This window comes from Struthio camelus, chromosome 2, assembly GCF_040807025.1.
Source record: "Struthio camelus isolate bStrCam1 chromosome 2, bStrCam1.hap1, whole genome shotgun sequence".
Taxonomy (NCBI): Eukaryota; Metazoa; Chordata; class Aves; order Struthioniformes; family Struthionidae; genus Struthio; species Struthio camelus.
This window is the reverse complement of record NC_090943.1, coordinates 10,923,326-10,946,147: the sequence shown is the minus strand read 5'-3', so window position 1 is coordinate 10,946,147 and position 22,822 is coordinate 10,923,326. Positions and strand designations below refer to the sequence as shown.

General features: G+C 43.4%; 1 protein-coding gene across 2 annotated transcripts in view; it reads right to left on the bottom strand.

Annotated features, from left to right (window-relative positions):
* DNAJB6 (DnaJ heat shock protein family (Hsp40) member B6) overlaps positions 1–22,822 on the bottom strand; it is a 62,171-nt gene that overhangs the window by 4,466 nt on the left and 34,883 nt on the right. Inside the window, exon 9 of one of the 2 annotated variants that reach the window (XM_068934283.1) lies at positions 4,885–5,091. In XM_068934283.1, coding sequence (XP_068790384.1) covers positions 4,885–5,091 — 207 coding nt within the window. Of the gene's footprint in view, positions 1–4,682; positions 5,092–22,822 lie in introns of those variants that run through there. The other variant, XM_068934282.1, reaches the window with a different exon arrangement.

Genomic DNA, 22,822 nt, shown 5'->3' with positions numbered 1-22,822 from the left:
CACCTTCTAAAGACACGGATTTCTTCTGTCATGGACTTCAAAACTCATCATGTTCTTGCAAGACAACCACGAGGCATGCGTATGCATTGAGTGCCATATCCCAAGGGACAAGCGTCCTGTGGAAAGCACTCCGACCCAACCTATTCGTGGCATCCTACTTCTCCCTGCCCTGCTTGACATCTGCCTGCTCCGCCAGGAGCGGAGAGCAGCCTTGTGCCTGCTCCAGCCACCTCCTGCCAGCAACGGAGAGCGTGGGAGCGAGCGAGCAGGTCGGCGGCGGCAGTAGGAAACAGCGCGTTCAGTCATGACAGACTATTAGCTCACACTGTTCCCTCCCTCTCTGCTTCTTGACCCACATCAGTTAGTAATAAGGCTGTGGCCTAATTTTTATGGTAGAAATCCTGCAAATGTGGAGCCAGGAATAGAGCCTCCTTCCATTTCCAGGCTCCGAAGTGCTGTTCCTTGCACTGCGTGAGTTGCAGGCGCAGGGGAGTCATGCTTTCCGCTAAAGTCCCAGATGAAATCGTTTCCAGGATCTGTTAACTCCTTAACACTGCAGCGATTCTTCACCCACCTTCAAACCAGGAAAGCAGTCACAGCTCCATCAGGCATACAAGGTTTTAACAGGCCAAGGGTCATGTGGCAAGGGTCCCTCTGCAGAGTATGCTTTCTATTTTCTGCTGTTAGAGGTATTTCTGTAGCCAAAATTTTACATTGTTTTCAAAGGTAACTTGCTTACCCTTGAGTTGGAGCCATCATCTATTATTTCAGATTGAGCACAGTTCCATGTGCCATTGTAAAATTTCATCCCAATCACAGCTTTGGTGTAATTTCATGGGTGTGACTCCATTCACAATTATAGCTGTACGCTATATATTTTCACATACCCTCCCTTCAGCCCAAGCCACTGCCCAACACACACCACAACCTGACCTACTAATGCTCTCGCCGCATCCACAGCCTCTATCCATGCCACAGAGCATCTTAGAAAGAGAAGCAGTCGGTACAGAAAGGTCTGAGGTGACAAAACATCCCACCCTGTCTAGGTACGGTACTCCACTGTTTAATTAACCTCACTGTTGAATCCAAGAGGCGAGTTCTTCAGTTTCACTGTCCAACCCTATGACGTAATTTAAACTGTGATCTTTTAGGGCACTCAAAAGCTTTGGCAACTTAGTGGGGCCTTCCTTCATGCTTGCTCACCATACTATTTACATTACCAGTTGTGCCTAGAATTGCCACAAGAACATACCAAGCCAGATACAACCTGCTTGCCTGCTCTTAATTAAGGTAATACTACTGCTGAATAGAGTCCAAGGTTTTCCTCCCACATGGCAAGCAAAAGCTTGCAAGGCTCCGCAGCCTTGGAAGCCTTTCCATGCATAACTCAGCCATTGTCTATGGGAAACAAATGCTGGGGAAAGAGATGCTTTCCTACTAGCAGCCAAAAAAAACATGCACAAAGGCATGCACAAAGGCTAAGCCGAGGGCAACGAGCCAGTCTCCAAGTCCACTGGCCAATCCTCCACCCTCTGCCTGCAGAACACGGCTGTTGCCACATCCCACTTCCAGCCAGGGAGCTGCACTGTGGGATGTAGAGCAAAGGAAAAGTTAATTTACTGCCATCTCCGCACCTCTGACATTCCTTGCATATTAGATTCCCACAGAAAACAGAGCAGATCTGCTTTCCATTCTCTTTCCATTACATACCCAGATACAAGTATGCGGAGGAATTATAAGGTAATTAGTTAGCATAACCAGCACATCGATTTTACTAGTTAGTGATATGTAATTTAGGAAATTGTGTGTTGGTAAAAAGAAGGGAGACTGCATCAAGGATGGAATAAAGTTCAAATAGCTCGACTTTCCAGGAGAATAATCCATGCCAGAAAAGATCAAGATTAGTTAAACCAGTTCTTTTAAAGTGCTTTCTTCTGCAGTGATGCCAGCAGATGAAAATGGACCAAAATGAATTATTAATGTTGTAAGTTTTAGGTTAATGCAAGCTATTTCATTCAAAAGGAAGATCAAACCTTGCAATATTAACTTGCAAATAAAAATCTTTTGCTTCACGTATTTTTCAGTTTTTTAACAATAAAACATTTCAACCATTCTTGCTAAATAAATGTCAAAATTGTCAAAACCAGAGCAGTTGTTTTTTTTAGGGACAGATACCACTATACCACTAGTGGCTGAAACCCCCAGGTCTGTGCTGGCCTGAACACTACTTTAGTACAGCGTGGCTACCACTAGTCAGACATATATCATACAATCTGAGAGTGCATTATTCGTCAAATTCAACTTTTTACAAAAAATTTACTTGTTGAGAGCTATAAAACTGTTTGAGATAAGCAGCAACTTCAGAGCACAGGAGATGAAGTTTTTTTTGCAAATGGCTGTTATGAGAGTAGTCAACGAAGTGAAACCCAGAGCAACGTCTACTGAAACCGCAAAGTGTCAAAGTCAGATGGAGAATCGAGTTTAATTCTTTATGCTTTTTATTAAAAATATGCTGTAATGAATGGAAATCCTCACTAAGGAGAGGATTCATCTCATATCTCACTGAAATGTGCTGAATATTGCACGTTCATTTAAACAAGTCAGCCAAACTTCCTCTGTAGACAGTAGGGAAGAGATGGGCACTTCCAGAGTGATTCCTACCACCTAACCTGAGTTTCCAATAGATGAAACGGACCTCATGCTTCAGTGATGCTGCTACTTTCCACTAACAGAAGGAGCCTGGATGATTAGACAAGGCACCTAAACATGAGTCAAGATGAATCTTATCTCCCTTTCTTTCATTTAAATGTATTAGGCATTCACAAATTAAAAATCAAACGTTCCCACTCTTAGAGTTGGGAAAGGAAACTACTTCGGCTGCAGGAGAATTGCTAACTATGGAGAATTTACTTTACATACTCCCTTTGGGATGAGGTCTAAAACCGCTGCGCAGTAGAGCTGCCAAGGGCCATGTGCCAGCAGTGGCAAAACTATCTGATTCAAGGTGGAACCTTGCCAGATTTAAGGCGCTGAAGCTAACGATTTTCCATTGAAGTGAGCGGGCTTTGGATCAAGGACTGAGGGGTGCTATTCTTTCCCAGCACCACCCCACGGAAGAGCAGCAGCTGTCGCAGTGATGAATGAGAAGCCAACGGGGAGCAAGTAAACGGTCTATGTAATTGCAAAGCTCTGCAAGCCAGGCCTGCTCCCTGGGGGACGTCGCTCCACAGAGGTGAACACCCACGAAGGAGAAACGCACTGTTGGCTTGCTCTCACGTACCAACTTCTCAGAGAGAGATTGAGGCACTCGCATAGCTTTTTATGACCAACTCAATTCGCCTTTCAGCGGCCACTGTTTATCAGAGGAACGGCAGGCAAAATATTTCAAGCAACAGGGAAATCTTAGCCTTACTGAAATCAAGGTTTTATCCTGAATCTTTTAAACCTGAAAAATGATGAAATGATATAGAGCTTTAAGGTAACTCACAATCTAGTGGTAGACTAGAGGTTTTTGTGACTGTGCGAATACTTCTGGAAATGCGTTTTAATTGTAAACTCGTGCGTCTAAAAGCGTAAACAGATTTTCAGCTAAAAGTCCTAAGCAATGTTAAAATCACTCCAAAAATTGCAGTTGTGTATCAAACTCAGATGTTCTTTGGAAACAATTACCAAATATTCTGTTATAGTTGCAGAAAACCGGATGCGTCCAAATTACATCTAAAGCTTTGTTATGCCGCATACCGACATAGGAGACAAAACATGTAACCCTTGTCCAAGATATTTCAAAACAGCCCAGAAGTTAGATTCAGGCTTCTACAGAGAAATTTCAAACTTTTTTTTTTTTGATAAAAGATTTAATTTAGGCATCCCTAAAGATCTGAAAGGGTCACTTGTTTCTGATTATTTCCTCAAGCTATCATCCCACGTGGTATCTCGAGGTCTTCTGCACAGATATAGCATTGGATTTAAAGGATAATGAGCACAGCAGGAGTCAGTACAGCACTGGGGTGTGTGCGCATGTTTTTGGGGGGGGGGGGGGGAGTGCAAGCCTTTTTTTGTTTTTGTTTGTTTGTTCTCTCCTCCCCTCCAAGGCATGTTTCTCCTGAGCTGCGTCCACCTCCCGGAGCCTAACCACACTCACGCTTCCCCGCAGTCGGCCTAATTCAGCACTGCTGGAAAGGGCCCGTGGTTTGGGCATGCAGTAGAGCAGAAAGGCATCCACATGTTTCAGAAAAGCCTGTCCTGGCAGTCCCGAGCGATCGTTGACTGCAAATTCAAATTAAATCAAATAGTTGCAAGGATTTCACTGTCCAAGATAGCCTGCGGACTATATTCCCCAAACACTACAGGCCAGGAAAGCTGTCAAAGGACTAATTACTTCCAAAAATAACCAGGACAACTGTTGTGCTTCCTTGTTGCCTGAACAGCCTCCGCTCTCTCTGTTCAGATTTACATGCTTAAAATCACACCTTCCAGAATTAATATTAAAATGCCAAAGTCTGAACTCCTCCTTCAGCAAGGAAGACAAGAACAGCTTAAACAAACGAACGCGCGCAGTATGGCGATTAGTTAATCTCTAAAAAGCCTTCATTTTTGAGGACAAAGCACACAGGCACTTCAGCAGCACAACACTATTCCCACTGGGTCATCACGGCGATCCGTAGAGTAGAGGCCCAGGATATCCCAGGGCGTTTGTCTAGACTAAATGGAAGAGCAGAGCTAAGGCAGGAGGAAGGCACGCAAGCGGCCCTTTATTATCTACCGGGGAGGGCGAGCGTTAAGTCAGCACACAGCACCAGCTTCGCGCTCGGCTCCTGGTTTTTGCCCGCCGGCTGGCCGGCGGAGCCTTTTCTGCGTATTTCTCATTAACGCGTTTGTGCACACCTGATAAATAAAAAGGGCTCTCCAAGCCGCTGGTAACCCGGGCTCTATCTTGCTCTTCCACCTCATCGCTATTGTAGTGAGAGGCGTATTTGGGGGAGCCGGCGGGCTTGTGAGGCTTCAGGAGGCGAGGGTTGGTGGGCTGGAAAGGCAGCGCCTGTTGTCCTCTCCGTCTGCACTCCTCGGCGAAGGCTTCCTCGTCTGCCTCACCTGGAAAAGCAAAGAGTTGGTGAAAAGCGAGCTGCGCCCAAAAGGCTTTCAGGTTAGCCTGAAACAACCGGAAACCGAGCTGAAACTTGGGCATCGCTAAACTACTGCCTTGCCGCTCCGCCGGGCGGCTTCGGCAGCTCACCCCAGCCTCCCCGCGGCATCGCGACCCAGCCGCAGCCGAGCATGCCCAGCTTCGCCCCTCGCCACGCCGGATCCCCCCAAACAAAAGGCCGCCGGGTGCGATGGCCCCAGCGCCCGGCCCAGGAAGGGCTGGCCCTGCTCGCGGGAAGGAGGGTGAAACACCCATGGCAAAAACACAGCAGAGGCGGGTCGGCGAGGCCGGACATCCCTAGCGGGAAGGATGGCAGAGAAGCAGGAAGGACCGAACGAGGAGGTGGACGGGGCTGAGGGCGTAAGAGGTGAAGCACGATCCGGGGGGCAAGACAGGCACGCAGCAAAGGAGAGGAACACAGTGGAAATAAAAACCCAATGTGAAAAAACAACATGAAAGATGAGGTACTCCTGCGATGCTCATGCTATTTTGCTGATGAAGACTCGGCTTTCCTTTGCCGCAGGAACTGTAACAGCACCAATGCTATTAAGTGTTCAGGTACCCTGACATGCGCACACACACACAGTGAAACACCACCGCGGAAAAGGAAACACTAAGTACAAGTAAAGAACAAGTAAAAAAGCCAAAGTCATACAATGGGGAAAACAAAAGCAAACGAGAAAGAGGGAGAAGGAAGGTGTGCGCCTTTAAAAGACATCTGTCTTTTAAAGGGTTTTTAAAGTTCCACTAATTCAATGACTTAAGCACTTTTAACAGAGCTAATGAAAGATGGCGTCACTTTATTTGCATCAAGAGCAGTGTGTCACCCGCGGGAAGTTTGCCCTGCGAGGTCACGGCATCAGCTGCTCCGGGAGGGGCGTGTGCTGCTACTCAGCGGCTGCAAAAATGCTTTGAAGATGGAAAAAGCACCACGTAGGCATTAAGCAACACCTGTAGCAACACCTGGTTCACTGTGTGCACCGAACAGCCGACACTTGCAAACACAACAAGCTCCGCTGTCTTTACCTGGTAACCACGTATCGGGAGATCCTTCTGAGGGCATGAGGAAAAGGAGGCAAGGCATTTTTTAAAGAGTCATTTCAGAGCCCAGGGTGGCCCTGGGGGCCTGGGGGAGCGGGAGGGCTCCAGCGCGTGGCTCGCATTGCTCACCCCGGCCTCGGAGGGCGCCCCGCGTGTGCAGGCGTTACGGAGGCAACCCCGTTTCAGTCGGGCACGGATCCCCCCTCAACACGCTCACACTCCTTTACAGTGAAGACTCCTGCACTTTTTCAAAGGCACAAGCAAACAAGACAAAAACCATTTTTTTCCCCTCACTTGAGGCAAAGCGCTTCAGCTGCGAGAAGGCAGCAGGCAAAAAAAGCTCCAGCGAGACGCTGCATTCAGGGCAAACCCCGCTCCCAGCCTCCCGTAAGTGACTACAGGTTTTCATGCTTGTGCACCATCACTGAAGATGGTGGATGCACAGAGCAACTGGCACGAGCAGTGCTTAAGCGTACACCCTGAGGTTACCAGATCTATGAAAAAGGGTAGCAATAAAAATGAACAGGAAAACCACATACACCAGTCTCTTGCAAACAGACAAACAAGAAAACAGCCAAGAGAGGTCACTTCCTAACAAATTATAGTGCACCAGAACTAGGAGACGCCTCCCCTCCCATGAAAACACAAGCTGCATCGCTTGCCTTCTGCTGCACAAAGTCTGCTGGACGCAGGTTTCAAATTCATATGAGCAGGCAGAGGCAGGGTGAGGAACGTACCGGAGGCCTTTCTTCACGCTCTGAGTTTGCACGCATCTCAAAGGGACTCTGACATGATGGGTACAACCACAGGTAAAGTATTAAACCAGATGCTACAAACACGCCAATTAGTTCCACGTCAGAGGTGGATCTCCACAGCTTTAGTCTAAGTCAGCTAGCGTGAAAGGAGCAGTTTAAAATTGGAAGAATGCGAAGTAATTGTCTTACTCCCTGGTGACACAGGCATGGTATCGTCCCGTGCTACACCTCTTGCCCTGTTACGCCTCCTCGATTGGCCACTTGCTGGAAATGCTCCTGTAGAGCTCAACTGCTTTGAGTCGTGTTGGGTTACCAACCCCGTAAAGCAGTCAGCTTAAGCAAGAAGCAGAAAGATTTGCCAGCAAGCATTGAGGCTTTCTAAGCCCTTCTAAGCTCAGGCTTTCTAAGAGTCCAAGCTAAAAAAAAAAATATGAAACACACCCAGTGCTCTCAACTTTCCAATTAAACTCAGCTGCAACCTAGAAAGAGATATTAGAGTTAGTCATCTTCTATCAAATCCTCTGAGAGATACTCTCCACAGCACATCTCAGCCTGCAGCTCCTGACAGTCATGAGCAAGGCTCATGCTCTGCAAGAAGCCAGTGCCTGGCTCTCACAGACCTCCTGTGAGTTTTGGGACATTTGGTCACTTTTCAACTATGAAAAGTCGCGATGTGCCTCCCGGAGGCTTTGCCTGTATTGCTCTCCAACCGTGGTTCTTCTGCAAACAGTCTGAAGCAAAGATAATCTCTTCAGACGCCGCACCCCACTCTAATGGGGTCCATATTTCCATTACTACATGAAAGATGATATACCAATAAAAAAAGTTAGACAGTTCCTGCGGTGCTGATACAGACAGCTGAAGGCATGTTTCTCTTCCCCTTGAAAACAATCAAAAACTAAGTCCTGCACCTGGACCTTTCACTGTGCCACCACAGTGCCCTGATGAAGTCAGGCGAGACACGGCTGCACACAGCGCTGCCAAAGGAGGCTGCCATGCTGCTTCCCACCGCCTGGTTTGCCCCAGGCAGGTCCGAGGCCTGTGGGTGATGCAGCTGTGGCTAAGCACGGAAGAGCTGATGTCATTAGCGGGGGATCCGTACGAAAAGCTGCAGGACCGTCAGCAGAGAGCAAATGATGAACGAGGTGTCTCCAAACTGGTTCAAACCTCCCTCTGGTCCAGAAGGAGGTGACGATCTACATTGAAAAGCAGAGGGTGGTTGTTTGATATTGAATTCAGGGTGAGCCAGGATCTGTTCGGAAGTTGGTTTTAAACCTTTCTTTGTAAGCTCCTGCACTTTCTATCATGGTGGAGCAGTAGTTAACATTTTGCTAACCTGGACTACGTTATACTGCAAGAAATCCCCTCTCAGGCTGCCCCAGGTGCTATTATACTGCCCCGGGGTGCAGCATGACAGCAGCTGTACGCCAGGGAGACGATGCAGCAGCACGACACAAGACTTGCTGCAAAGCAGATTTTGTAATACAGTGATAACCGAAGTGAAATACTCTATTAACTTTAATTGAACCACAAAGTCACCTAGTTTTCCTCCACAAGAGTAATCTCTGCTTCCCATTTCAGGGATGCCTGTCCCTACCCGTCCTTCCCTTCCTCCACAGAGGCGGCCCCATGGGACATGCGGCTGCTTCCTACCCATCACGCGGGCAGCAGTTCTGCAGCTAAATCCATCTTGCTCACACAACAGAGTCATTAGATTTTTCTTCCATCTTCCCCTGAGCTAAAGACAAGTTTTAGTTGAACAGATAAATGAAAAAATTGTCTGAGATGTTTCCCCTTTCTTAGCTGCAGGAGAACAGGAGGTGCATCACGATGTAGCTAAATGCTGTAGTATCAAGTCCGCTGCAAACCAAGTATTGAATCAAAAACTATGTTGGGCACAGTATGAGCCTTCAAAGCTCTTCTCTGGTCTGCCTTTATTATCCCTGGTAAAGCAAAACAAAGTTGCTATTTGCGTTAACTATTTGTTTTCTCTTTTTCCACATATTGTAATGTTCTGGTTTGCAAAATTCAAGCCATGCTATGAATACAACAAGCCATACAAACTGAAAAGGAGAATCTACCACTGAAAAGCTCTGCCATCACAGGACATCATCACAAAGAAGTGCTTAAACGTTGCTCGAGTTTTGTTAGCCAAGATACCTGCACTGAAAAAGGCTTTCACGACGCCCCGGAGGCCCACGGAGCTCTATAACCGAGTTTAAACCTGGACTATTTGAGACTTAGTTTGACGAGCCTTTTTCGGAGACAGTCCTGCCCTGTGCAGCCTTCCTTTCCCCACCGCGGCTCATCTCTGCCCTCTCGCCTGCCCCCAAAGCGCCCCTCCGCCACCCCCACGCAAGACTAGCTCAGGGAACCCATCCAGGATAAAAATAAACACTCTTTCTGTGAGCTTATTTTTAACCCTGCGCAGGCCCTGGCTCCAGCTCATCGCGCAGCCACACAACAGCGGCAGGCGAAGGGCTGAGCTGGCAGTGGCTGCGGAGGCTGGCATTCAAATTGTGGTCTTAAGCGAAGGTCTTATTCTGCTAATACAACTAATAATTGAAGACCTTGCACTTATTTCACTTGCAAAACCAGGCTGGAGAAGTTATAATTCTACAGGTTATTTCTGCAAATTAGGGATTCAGAATTGCTACTCTGTTTCGAAACTCATAGTTAATAATTAAGCAATAATTGTAAGTTTGGTTTTCAGGTGCATCAGGTTCTCTCAAACGAAAAGCAACTTCTGGTGATGGTTAAAAAAAATAAAAATAAAAACAAACCACACCACTCTCAAACGCAAGTTGTAACGTCCTGAAAAGCTGCCTTAGGACCAAAATCTGCCTTCTGCGCCACCCTGCAGTATTAGGCCCTTGAGCAGAAAAATAATCTGTCATCCCAAATTCCTGTTGCACAAAAGGAGAACAGCTAGATTCTTTAACCTATAATTAACCAGTAGAGGGCAATATTGCCTATCACGAGAGGAAACAACTGGCTGGCAACTCTTATTGATTTGGTAACCTATCGACTCCGTACGTTTAACACACACTGAGCACAATTCTCTGACTAGGTGGGGGGGGAGCCACCAACCGTAACAGAGAAGTCCATATTCGCTCCTGGAAAACGGAAATAAGAGACACAGGAATAAAAACAGCAGGGTAGGTAATACTTCAGTGAGGGTGGGACAGTTCACTAAGCCCTTCCTTAGAAAAATAAAATAAAAGCCCTGCACTGTAGCCTTTTTCTACACGCATATTCTTACCTACCTATCCACACCCGAGCCCCAGCTACCATTAACATGTAGACAGCTACTATTAAAACGTAGACTGATTTTGAGAGTTTAAAACATGGGATGTAACCAAAAGGGTGGGGTTTTTTGTTTTTTTTTTGATTCTGCCACAGAATTCATATATTCTTCAAAATCACTTCAAGTACCTCTACTTTTCACCTGTAAAGTGGGAGCTAGCGATCCCCAGCTACACAGTGACTAGATGAAGAAAGCCACGTTCACTTCAGGAGTAAGGTACTACGGAAACAAAAAAAGCATTTTATTGAAACGTGTTTTACAAGCATGGCTAATGATCACTCCTACGCAATGCAGAACGTACGATGATGACAAAACTACAGTCCGCGTAAAAGGTTCTCATTTTGCAAAGGGTTAACTCTCCCCGCCAGATATCCAACTACCAAAAAAAAGCACTCTGTTTCAGAAGCAGCATAATTCTTTTGTGTTACATTTTAGGTAGCATTAGTATACCTCCTGGCTATTCAGAACTGGACTGAATTCCTACCAGAAATCAGCACTAATTACTGGCAATATAGGAATTAAGAGAAATTTGCAAATCAAACTGGGGTAAACATCCTGAGGATATTGAACCACTTATTTAATTTTATCATGTCATTTCCTGTGCAAAAGGAAGCCTCAACTTGTGGTTCCAGGACGGAAGACCTACTATTTGCATGTTATTTTCTTAAACAACTTAAAAAAAAAAAAGAATCAGGATTTTCTCCTGTATTAAGAAACAAAAATTAGACAAACTGGTTTACTCCATCCAGAGGAGAACTTCCTTGAGCATGTGAACAGCGCTTCACCCTTGCTGCAGTCAACACTAGAAAAAGATGCAATTTGTGAGGGAGGCCTATTATTATCTACCGACAAAATAAGGCTCTGAACAACCCATTTTTTATAAGAATGGCTTACAGGAAACATACTCCATCAAATCTTTCTTTCTTGATGATGGCCATCAAAGTATCTGTCTGTCTGTCTAACACTTTAAGACTAAGATAATTCAAATACATTTAATCTTCAAGAGATTGATTTGAGATAATGTAATTTAAGAAAGTCAGAGAGGGGAAACATATTCTTGTTTTTAGAGAGGGCTCGGAACTGGAAATATTTATTCAAACTATGTTCAAGGAGTTCCCAATCGTAGCTGCTACTGAGTGCGACCACCACCACCAGAGCTTTGCTTGACTGCTCTTTCCTGTTATTACAAGGACCTGGAATTTACGCTGAGCCTCGTGCGGGCACTGGAGTTTCTGATGACTCAACTCCATATGCTGCTGGGACGACTAGAGCTGCAACCGAAGAAGCAACTGAAAGAACGAGGTAATCCCCACTAAAATATATTTGTCTGAAGTCAAAACTGTCCATAGCTCTATGATCTTTATATTCTGTTCATGATAAGATTTTTTTTTTTTTTTTTTTTTTAAATCGGTAAGCCTTTTCAGTATTACAACAGCTGCAGTATCAAGATTTGCCTTATATTAACAGAGGATACCAGAGTTCCAGTGAGATTAAAATCACATTTACCAACCAATGATTGACAGTTTAGAACAGCCCATTACAGCTGAGAACTTGTGCAATGAAAACAACCAGTCTGCAGTCCCAGATGACACTACACGGAAAAATTCCGGGAGATTACCTGGTTTTTTAGTTTTTCCTCTTGAAAGCTCCTCTTCAAGATCCGTGTTAGATATATCATAGCACAGACAAAGCATCAGGTGACCAACTAACTATACGGAAACCCAGAACAATTGTGGGCAACAAACTTGAATCCTCATTTCAGAGAGTTGCCAAACCACCAGAGCTTCTTCTAATTTACATTGGAAGTGGGAGACAGCAATTACCAGAAACCAGGCCCAGGATTTTTCCCCAAAGTGCATACAGGCACGCATACGCGCATATTACTCTTGAAATTGTAAGCAACATGCTAAGTCAAGAAAATACGCTGCTCCATCAACCTTACTGTAGGCTATGCTGACCAAGTTCTTCTGATTAATTGTTCCTAAACTTGTTTCTAAATTCCAGGAAACACTAACACTGGCAAAGCTTAGCCACATGAGTTATAAAATCCATTTAAGTATGTGCTCCGTAGATTTCATCACACTCAGCAGAAACTAAATTTTTCATCAAGTCTTTTTTGGAAACGTAGCTGTCTTAGTTGGACAGTGAAAGTCTTAAAAAAAAAAAAAAATATATATATATATATATATATATATATATATATATATATATATCTCGCTTGCTATTTGATATGATGCTTATGAGAGAAAGCAGCCATTTTAAATGCTACTGATAAAAAATGCAATTAGTGTCTCGAGCCAAAAGAGACTGAAATCATTCCGAAACCATTCATGGAATGTGAGGACAGCTGCAAAACCCACACCAGCATTACAATGGCAGAGTTTTTACAAACCGTAAAGGGAATTTATTTCAACACTGATATTCATCAGCTGAAGTACAAAAATGGAGGGTGCAATTTTGAGTGGTCTCGCACAAATCAGTTGCTCTGACCGACTCCTGGGTATCGCTTTTCTTCAGGCATCATTGCCCGTGCCTCAATGTCACCACTGTACCCAAAATGAGAACGCTGGGAGATAAACGGTTTGCCTCAGTGACTAGTATCCTTCATGCAAAATGCTAGGAAATACTTAGTCTAGACTGAGTGGCATCCAGCGCGCTCAGCTGATTAAAAACTAAACACGCTGTAAGTTCTTCATCAGCTCTCTCCCTGGAAACTTGCTACGATGTCCCACTTCATCCTTTTTCCATCTCACACGCACTCAGTCAGTGCAACGCCTGCACAGCGCTGCCTTCACCAACGTTATTCTGCAGAACCTGAACACCTATTATATCTACCTGCTCCTAAACCCAAATCAAAACCTCCTAATTAAGGTTATAACTCTGAAAATTTTGACCCAAGTTTCCCAGGCAGACGAGCACTACTATTCCTTATGCTGTAAGGACTACACTTCTTGCTAGGCCTTAGGCGGTAAGTCTCGCTTGCGGCACTGCCCCGGCCCTCGTCCCTTCCCGCAGCGTCCCCTGAGCCCCACAGGCTGCTGGTGGCATGGGCTGGGTACGTCTCAGGCACGCAAAAAACGAGCCCCGTGCCTGGGAACCGGGGAACCGCATCAGAGCGGGGCCACCACAACTATCTGTGAGCCTACGCAGAACAGGCAAGAAGTTAACAAACGACAGGATGAAGCATGCGAGGTGCTGGTGAAGTCACCAGGAAGCCAAATGGATTCGAGAACAAGGACACAGCCTGATGAAGCAAATATTGCAGCTCTATTTCTGGCACGAGAGCGCCATGGCTGCAGCATGTTTAGGATCTGGGAAAGGGCAGGGCTCAATGCTTTTTGCTTAACACACATAGCAAACCGGTGCTCTTCTGGCTTTAAAAGTTGGCAACGGGCTCACTCCTTTTATTTTTGCCCTCATGCCCAGCTACTCCCCTGCCAGCTCATGCTGTTCCTGCACAATCTGTACTGCCGGTGGTAAGAGGGGAGGGCCAGGAAATTCCCACCTTGGGTTTCGTACACCAGAGAACGACTCCGTTACAACATTTTGCCTATTCTGCACTTCGCTACGCTGCTCCCTGACACTACGGCATGGGACCTGCAAAAGAAACAGGACAGGTAAAACAAAAGACTTGGTGCTTTACACACGTGGGCACTCACATAAGGAGCCCTCTGTACTCAACATATCATCGCCCACACACTTAAGACGACAATTATGTACTGTACTTCAGCCTAGCATGTACGTACATGAATCCTGCATTTATAGCACACCAAGCTATGTAAGAAGAGATGTTTGCCACAAACTGGGAAAATGAGTATACCAGACACTAACTGCTGCAGTGCTGCAAATAGATACTTCCAAGGGAAACGTCACCTCACTGGTTCCCCTCCGAGTGGTTCACAACTGATGGCTAAAGCAACTCCTGTTTGACCATATCAGCTAACACTGAATTCTGCAGGCTAAGATACAACTAGGGGAGTTACTGAGCAACTGGCAGAGATTTTGAATTTACCTCCTCCTCACTACCAAAATTTACTGACCAGAACACAGAATTTCTGCCAAAATCGGGTTTGTATAAAACCCAGTGGTCCTGGATTAAGTTTGAGGACAGAGAGAACTGCACACTTAGCACAATTAGGCCTTTGGGCAGTCATTTTGCTTCTGTAGAAGCAGCCCAGGGGCTCCATCTCTAGATTATGTCAGCTGTTCTCTTCCTAACGACTTTGAATATGGGCAATACAAATGGCAGCAGGTAACAGGAGTCCTCATGTTTCCAGCAAGCAGAGAAATGACCTCATTTGCACGCTGCTGCTCAAACTGAACTTTAACTTAAACAAAAAAACTCCACAAACTTTATCACACGTGGGTCTTTTATACATTGATGCATGAATTCTGAAAGGATGAGGAAAGTAAAGAATGAGGAACGAAAAAGAAAAGCAACAGTATTTCTTACACTTTTCGGGCCAAATGAATAGAGATCAAGTAGAAAACTTCAGGGACTCACTGTCTATTTCCACTTTGTTGCTGGTTCACATCAGGTCTCTACCATATTTTCCTCCAATTAACTTGTATTCCATTATGTTTCAACAACAACCTCCGCTAGACCAGCTTAAAAAGTTGCACCAGGGACTCCTATTGTTAAAAAGATTTTTGATTTTTTTCTGGCCGATCCTTTCAAGCATAAAAGCCTCCGGTCCCTTCTTGGACAAACTGGACTTCCATGTTAAAATGACTAAAAAAAGAGGTCCTCTACTTGTTTCTGATAGCGTAAGGCCTCCTCCATCCCAAATTATTTCAAGGTAGACCAACTGCACGCTTTCCACACTAACTGGGACTGGAACAGAAAAGAGTGGTGGCTACTCGTCCCCAAGTTTTATTTATGAAACATGCTCCTCTAACACAATGTTAAGATGAGACACTGATGAGCAACTGTCTCCCTCTCTTCCATCATCCCTCGGCCTCCAGAAACAACTATCGCACCACTCATCTGAACACAGCAATTCCTGTGCTGGTCCGCCAACACCCTGCTACTGGTTCATGAGCCTCCAAACGCAGCTGCCTCTTAACCCTGTGACTGAACACATTCTTTGGTCTAGAGCGCTCACGCGAGATCCACTCCGACATCTGCACGTCGCTCTCCCTTGTACTTGAGAACTTTTAAGCGTCAGATTAACAGGTCCCACGTTAAGTGCCCCTTCGCCCTCACGTTGCTTCTTGCCTTCATCCCTTCTAGGGGTTACCACTACCAGGTCAATCACTTCAGAATTGGCTTTTAACTAAATAAAAAACCTCTACAGGCAGCAACCAGAAGAAAACTGCTCCTCTTTTTTCACAATGAACGGATCTTTAACTTTTTTTTTTTGGTTTTTTTTTGTTTGTTTGTTTGTTTTAAAACTACAACAACATCTTGTATTCATGTTAGTGGCTGTTACTAAAAGCAACATATTTAAAGCAGTTTTGTTTAGGCATTTTTTTTTCCATTGGTTATCAGCTTTAAAAAAGTCTTTGAAAACTTTATGTACAGCAAATTCCAGATTACTGTAAGAGAAAAAGAATTATATATAAAGCAAAAAGCCATGCAGTTAAGTTAAAGAAGAATCTGATGACTGACTTGGCAAAAATGTAATGAATGAATTCCACAGCTGTTTTGTCAACACTTCCATAGTAATTTGGCAAAAGCACAAAAATATCAAGTTTGTATTTCGATCAAATGGCTATTAGAGCTGTTGAAATCTTACAGACACAAGACAGTAAGAGCATGTTCCACATTTTATATTGCATTGTCCTTGCTTAGTTTAGAAGCTCTCACCTTTTCAGGTTAATCATTTGAAAATATCCTGTCTTGTACCTTAGGTTTTAAATAAGACACTAACAAGTTCACATGCTAATTACGAGAAAGAAGAGATGGCTACGCCCTCTGAAATTACACCCCACAACCCGTAGTTCGTTTCTTATCTCTTTCTGCATTACTAGGACTAAGGCAAGCAAAACCCAGTTCCCAGTGCTATCTGCTAATGTTTGCACATAACCCCGATTTTCAAAACGACATATATATGAAGCATAGCATAACCTTTTAATTGACCTTGACCCTCAGAACATCATATGCTCTTTAGTAACAGGAAATCTCTAACAGTCAGATTTCTGACTTCAAAATATTTGATGAACCTTCACCACAAAATCCAAACCTATTTTTGACATCTTCCTGAAAATAAAGAACACTAAGCAATCATTTGATTTCTGTTCAATAATACTGACACACTAATGAGAAACTTGAATTTGAAAAATAATCTTATTTCAAGTTGACTTTTGAGACTAATTTTGACTAAATACTTTAATTAGGAACCTGTAAACAGGCTGTACATGAGACTGGATTCTCCAGCTGTGCCACTTCTCATTGTTGAGCATCTCCAGTCCATCAAGGAAACTCTCAAAGTTTCCAGATGACCACTCTTTTTCACGTAGTCAAGCTGTTCAATCTCTGCCTTAAAATTCACCATAGTTTAGGAATACTAGGGATAATTACAGCTTTTCAAATCCAAGGCCTTTCAATAACAAAACATGCGTATGTTTATATACACGAAAAGAAAAACTTGCTCTGTGTATCCCACTGGGACCTGAAGTTCTCAGAGTAACCAATAACAGTAAGTGGAGAGCACAGGAATTACAATTTTCTCAATTAAAAAAAAAAAAAAAAAACCACCACCAAAACAGAAACATTACTACGAGCCAACAAAAGAATACTTACAATTATCTTTTGTGCCTGGAAACAGTACCATCAGCCACTTTATACGCTCCTTCTGAAGATAGCCAAGGTGAACAAAGAGAAAGAGCTTTTACCAAGAGAGCTTTGGGAGTTTTTGAAATAGAAACAAAGTTCAAATATTGACATCAGTATTTCGTTTTTACTACTCAGCAAGGCCATGCATCATCCAGCCAGGAAAAGGCTGCCACGCCACAGGCAAATAGGCAACAAAGCTCTTCCCGTATGAGGCGACCGCTACTGCCATTGCAGGCCTTCGTGGTGGCACCCTCCTACTTCTCTACCTCCTCCTCTCTTCACATCCCCTTTGAGGTCTGTGGGATGAAGCACTAAGCACAATAACAGCTGCTTCCAACCACAACCTCTGGGGCCAAAGTGGAAAAAGAAGGGACAATATTGAATGCTTCCTTAAAGGAAGAGAAATCGGAGAACACAAAGTTCCTGGAGGACGCATGAAAGATGTGTGCATGCCCGGCAGCTCTCGAGGAGGGCAGAATTTGTCAGTGGAGGTCATGGACCTGGACAGAAACCAGACCACAGGAGAATGACTGAACACCTTACAACCGTATCTAGCATCTGCGCAAAATCACCTACAGTATGGACATACCTGCATCTCCTGTATTTCTGCAACGCCAATAAGAGCTCTTCCAAATATTTAAGTATTTGTCAGCAGACTCACTGTATCACTAAGTATTTGAAAAAACACTAAAAATCGTTCACTGCAATTAATTGTTCTAATTGTTTAACCAGAAAGACAATTTTGTACTACTACCAGACCAAAGTGCGGGATCCATCAAAACTAATCAGCCTCTTTCAAGAGCACCACTAAAATCAAAGCCTTCTCAGAAACATTTGCCAAGAGTTTTACTAAGTTTCAAAAACATCAAACATCATTTAATCCACAATATTTTCCCTCAGTCATGTAAAAGTTAGCATTGTTCACTCTACAGTTACTGAAGACATCCTACAGTCAACACTCCGATACAAAAAGGAAACCTAGAAGAGATTCACAAAAGAGAAAGCTTACATTTGCATACACTTGTTATTAAGAAAGTCAGTAACTGTCATTAGAAGCCCTGAATTTTACACTTTCGAGAACAATTAAAGACTTTCCAATTAAAATTCTGGCCTTGCCTGAACTCTCTGTATTAGATACACTGCAGCATTTCTGCAGGAAAACTTTCTTTTTACAGTACATTTTTTTCCATACTTTAAAAAAAATATACAATTTCTCTATAGAAAATGTTGTGTTTACCCAAGAACGAATAGTGAAAAAAACCACAATGCCGTAATTTCATATATACAGCTAGCCATATTCGTAGGGATGGAATTTGTTAGTGGAAGCCTGCAAAGCACTGACTTTCCAGTTAGAAGATAAACTGATAAATAAAACTGCTCTAGCGTATCCTAATGTTCTGGATAAGTCACTGGTTACAATTCAAAGGAAAACAGTGCTAGCACTTGAAAAGGTCAATCTCTACCACAATTTCAGCTGAAGACTTGTAGGGCCTATGTTTTAAGAAGACATTAGCCAGAACAAAAAAAAAAAAAAATTACAAAAACTGAAGAGACTTTGACCTATATTAGTAATATATTGGTCTAACCTACACTAAAGCCGCGTTTCAAGTTGCCAGACATGGCTATATGCCACTTACAGGCACATAGCCTGTAACTATACAGGCATACTCAACATGTGAGACACCCAATAATTGGGGGAATTTTACAACCACACCCAAAAAGCACAACAGTAAGCTGAAGCTGGAGCCAGATGGGAATAAACATCTCGGTTTTTTTATTTCAAACAAACTGATAAAGGTAGCTGGGAGACACTAGGCAACACCCCCCCCACAAACCCCCAAACAGCTCTTGCACAAAAGGCTCTCCACAGGAGGAAACTATTCTGCCCGGGGCAACAAGCGCCTCCCCTGCAACCAAACGCAGGGCATGTCTGTGCACTCGGCTTGGCCATTTATTCTAAGCAAACAGTTACCAGGGATCCAGTCATCTTCTATATAAACATTTCAGGGGCAAAGCACACACATGATCTCTCTCCTTTGACAGTTGCTCTGAGAAGAGCTGGAACTATGTTAAGAGGAATCAGAGCATCTTTTGTTCTTGAATTTGTTAATCAAGAAAAATAAGGATTAGACACCTGTGTCTTATCAAAAAAAAAAAATGCTTCCGTCAGTTTTTAGCTCCTTCTTTAAATGGATAATTTCAAAAAGCATCTTCTAGATTATTCACTGTGTTAGACGCACTTGAATTCACCTCCTTCTGTATGAAGCCTTTTTTTTTTTTTTTGAGTGCAAGACAAGTTATATTTGTGTAGTTAAAAAAAGGAAAAAATACTATAGGCCACAAGCCTGTTAAGAACAAGATTCAGGACAGTAACACTCAACTTTCCTTTTTGTTTGTTTGTTTGTTTAAATCTTTAAAATAGGACTGTCTTCCAACTCTTTTTGGCTAACACCTTGAAAATGGATCAAAAAAATAGGTCAATTCTTATGTTTTAGAAATATTTTTGGAAGTGATGACATAGCCCCATATTACAAGTCTTATCCTATAGAAGTGCCAGCAAATACTACATAATACCTCAAAAACATAAGAATCCATGTATTGTAAGCTTCTCTTTTTACTTGGCAGTGGCAAAAACTAATCTACTTTGTCATTTTCTACGTGATTCTCTAGATGAATTGTTTTTTGCCCTAGAATACCTGATGATGTCTTTTCTACTGACGTAATAGGTGGTCTTGAGCTGTACAGAGAACAGAATCGCATTTGCTATCTTTCAAGTAGGTTTCTATATAGGCTATAACACAATTTTTGAAATTACTTAGAACACTTGGATAAAATCAGTCTGCTTTGACAATTTATAGCTCTGACACCATTTAAAAAGGTATTAAAATAGATAATTTTTTCTGCTGACAAAGAGTCAAAAATTACAGGGTGCCCACTGGCTATATGCTCGGGCAGCTATACAAAAATTTCTGCTAGAGACTTGTTTCTTTTAAATCAGAAAAAGGGCTCAGCAGTACAGCACATACACTTGTTTGCTTTTCCTTCAGCAAGTCTCCTTGTTCCTATGGCTACGTCTACATCGGTGAAGCTACACTGCTTTGATCCAGCTTTTTATCAGTAAAGTGAAAGTTTTCATAACATAACCTATACAGAAAGCAGCCGTTTAGATCTCAAACTACAGTAAATTTCTGTAGAAGAATTGAAGTCTTAGCACTGGAGCTGTGTTATTCTCCAAGCAGAGTATCTTTCAAAGAAAGTTAGGAAGGGCTTAGAAATAGAGGGATTTTGCCATATAAGTGCTTAACTTTTTGGTTGTGATCCAAGATGTGTTTTACAGTTATACGACCCAAATGCTACCGAGTAACAATTCCAGGAACGTGGCTGTCCACAAGCTTCACTTAGAAACAAACTTAATTAATTAAAAATGATTATTAACAAATGCAACCCTGGGTACGTTCAAGACAAATGCATGCCTACAGACAGTGTTTTCACACACATAAGCCCTGTAGGAGATGCTTCTCTGGCGGTTCCCTGTAGAACTATTTTTCCAACATAATGCAGTCTTAGATATGTAGCACGCTACCAAAAACGATCTAATTTAAAAAAGGCAGCTTTTTCCATTGTAATAACTCAAAATTCAAACACACAAAGTGCCATCCACGTAAGACTTAACACACCCTAAAAATAAAAACTTTAACCTGCTAAAACTTTGTCTACATTTAAAAAGCAGCACGTTCTGACAAATGAAACTTTGTCATAACATTACTTTAACAAGAGACCTCTTACTCTTCACCTCAGGAGCTGGAATCAGGCTCCCTCAAGCTCTGCAGCCTGTTTTTGGTGAGAAGAGACAGGAGACATACAGGGGTTCATTGCAAAGCACGTTCCAAAGCAAACTCCTTAGGACAGTCACCAAGGTCCTCACCCTGGTTTCCTCCTCATCACTAAACATCCAATTTGTCCACCATAAAAAAGCAACTACTTACCTTAATAGATTTAGAATGTCTTCTCCCACATGACTTCCACTCTTGGCACCTACACATCCTGAAGAGGATTCTTTCAGGCAATAGTCATCATGGAAGTAATATCCATGCCCTAGCTGCATGTGTTGTCTCCTCTCCTACCCGGCTTCCACACCCAATCCGAACAGTCGCAAGAGCAACCGAATGCAACCTCAACCATCCCTCAAATTCCTTCACCACAAAAGGATACCCACAGTCTCAAAACCACAGTAAGAGGATACAGCATTATGCATTCATGTTAACACATCAGCGATGGGGAGGGAGGGAAGAAAGAAATAAGAGTATGACAAAATCATGCTGAAAGACAGACTATGAATATAAACAAAGGCCTGAAGGAACACAGAGCCATATGTTGCATCTTGACCCTAGCCTTCCGAAGCCTAGGCTATTTCTGCATAGAGCTCCAACCACTCACTCCTCACTGAAACGTATCTTTCAGAAAAGACAGTCTTGAAGACACCCAAGAGCTGAGAAACCTGCTCTTGGCAGGTTCTTCCAATGGTTAATCACGCACATGTTAAACTTATGTTTATCTTCTCATTCGAATTTGTCTAGCCTTATACAAATGTTTATACCCTTCTTCCAACCAAGATGACCTTTAATAGCCACAGTTTTATCTTACTAACGTACGCATTTCTTTAGAATGAAAATTGGAACTTGGCACATAGCTCTGGGCCTGTAGAAGCACCTCCTTTTCCAGCAGCAGCTGAGGAACCAGCCTCCAAGATAGCACAGAGGATTTGCCAGCAAAGAGTAGGCAGGGTGAACAGGCGATACAGGCATTTGCCCTTTGCTTCTGGATTCACTGTGGTAACTCTCGGTCAGGTTTTCTCGATGAGAAAGGCAAAGGCCAAATAAGGAAAAGGCCTTTCCCAAATAAGGCCTTGGGATTCATGTCAAGAGGACAAAAGAGGCTTTGATGGCTTCCTGCTTCTCCCTTATTGGTTTCACGCCCTTCAGGTTACACTGTGAAGCAGCAGCATGCAATACCAACAATGTTAAGATCTGTCTTTCTTCTTGGGGCTAAAACACACAAGCTCAGAAAATATGAAGTGGCACTGGAGGTATTTAATGAAAGGAGTGCCTTGGCAGTTGTTCTGGTGTCTAACTCAGAAGGTCTCGAGGGAAAAAAATCCTCTACCAGTTTGGACTCACTCGGGAGCAAAGTCAGAGCGTGAAGCCAAGAAGTCTGTGAACACTACTCAATGCTCACAAGTACACCAGGTGCATCCAAAACAGCTTAAGTGCATGCCCAGCTCTCTACTGCTCTCCTGAGCATCCAGCTCCCACTTTGCACTGCAGAGCTCAATACTCCCTTTCTTTACTGAAACTCTTTCAATATACTTGATAATAGGGAGCTGACTGGATCTCCTAGCACCTAGTAGTAAGAAATGTGTAGGTAGAGATTAGGAGATTTATTTTGGGAGGTGCCTGAATGATTACTGTAACAGGGCACGTCCAAGCAAATCAAATACCAAAGTGCCTTCTGATGAAAGGCGGTATTATTAAGTAAAGCCTAGCAAAGGTCCTTCAAAGACCAAATGTCTAGCCCTAGGACTCTAGTAAAGAGACTGGAGGGAAGACTGAGCTTTGGTGATGTGATTTTTTTTTTTCCATTTTCCTCCAGAAATGCTTTCATAGAGAAGTCCAAAGCAATTTTAAAAGTATCCATAGTCTAACTCTCTTTAGAAGAATGATAGCCTGATACTAACGATGCTACGGTCTTTACCTATTCGAGTGGCCATCCTGTATTGCCGAATAAGACAAGTATCGCAA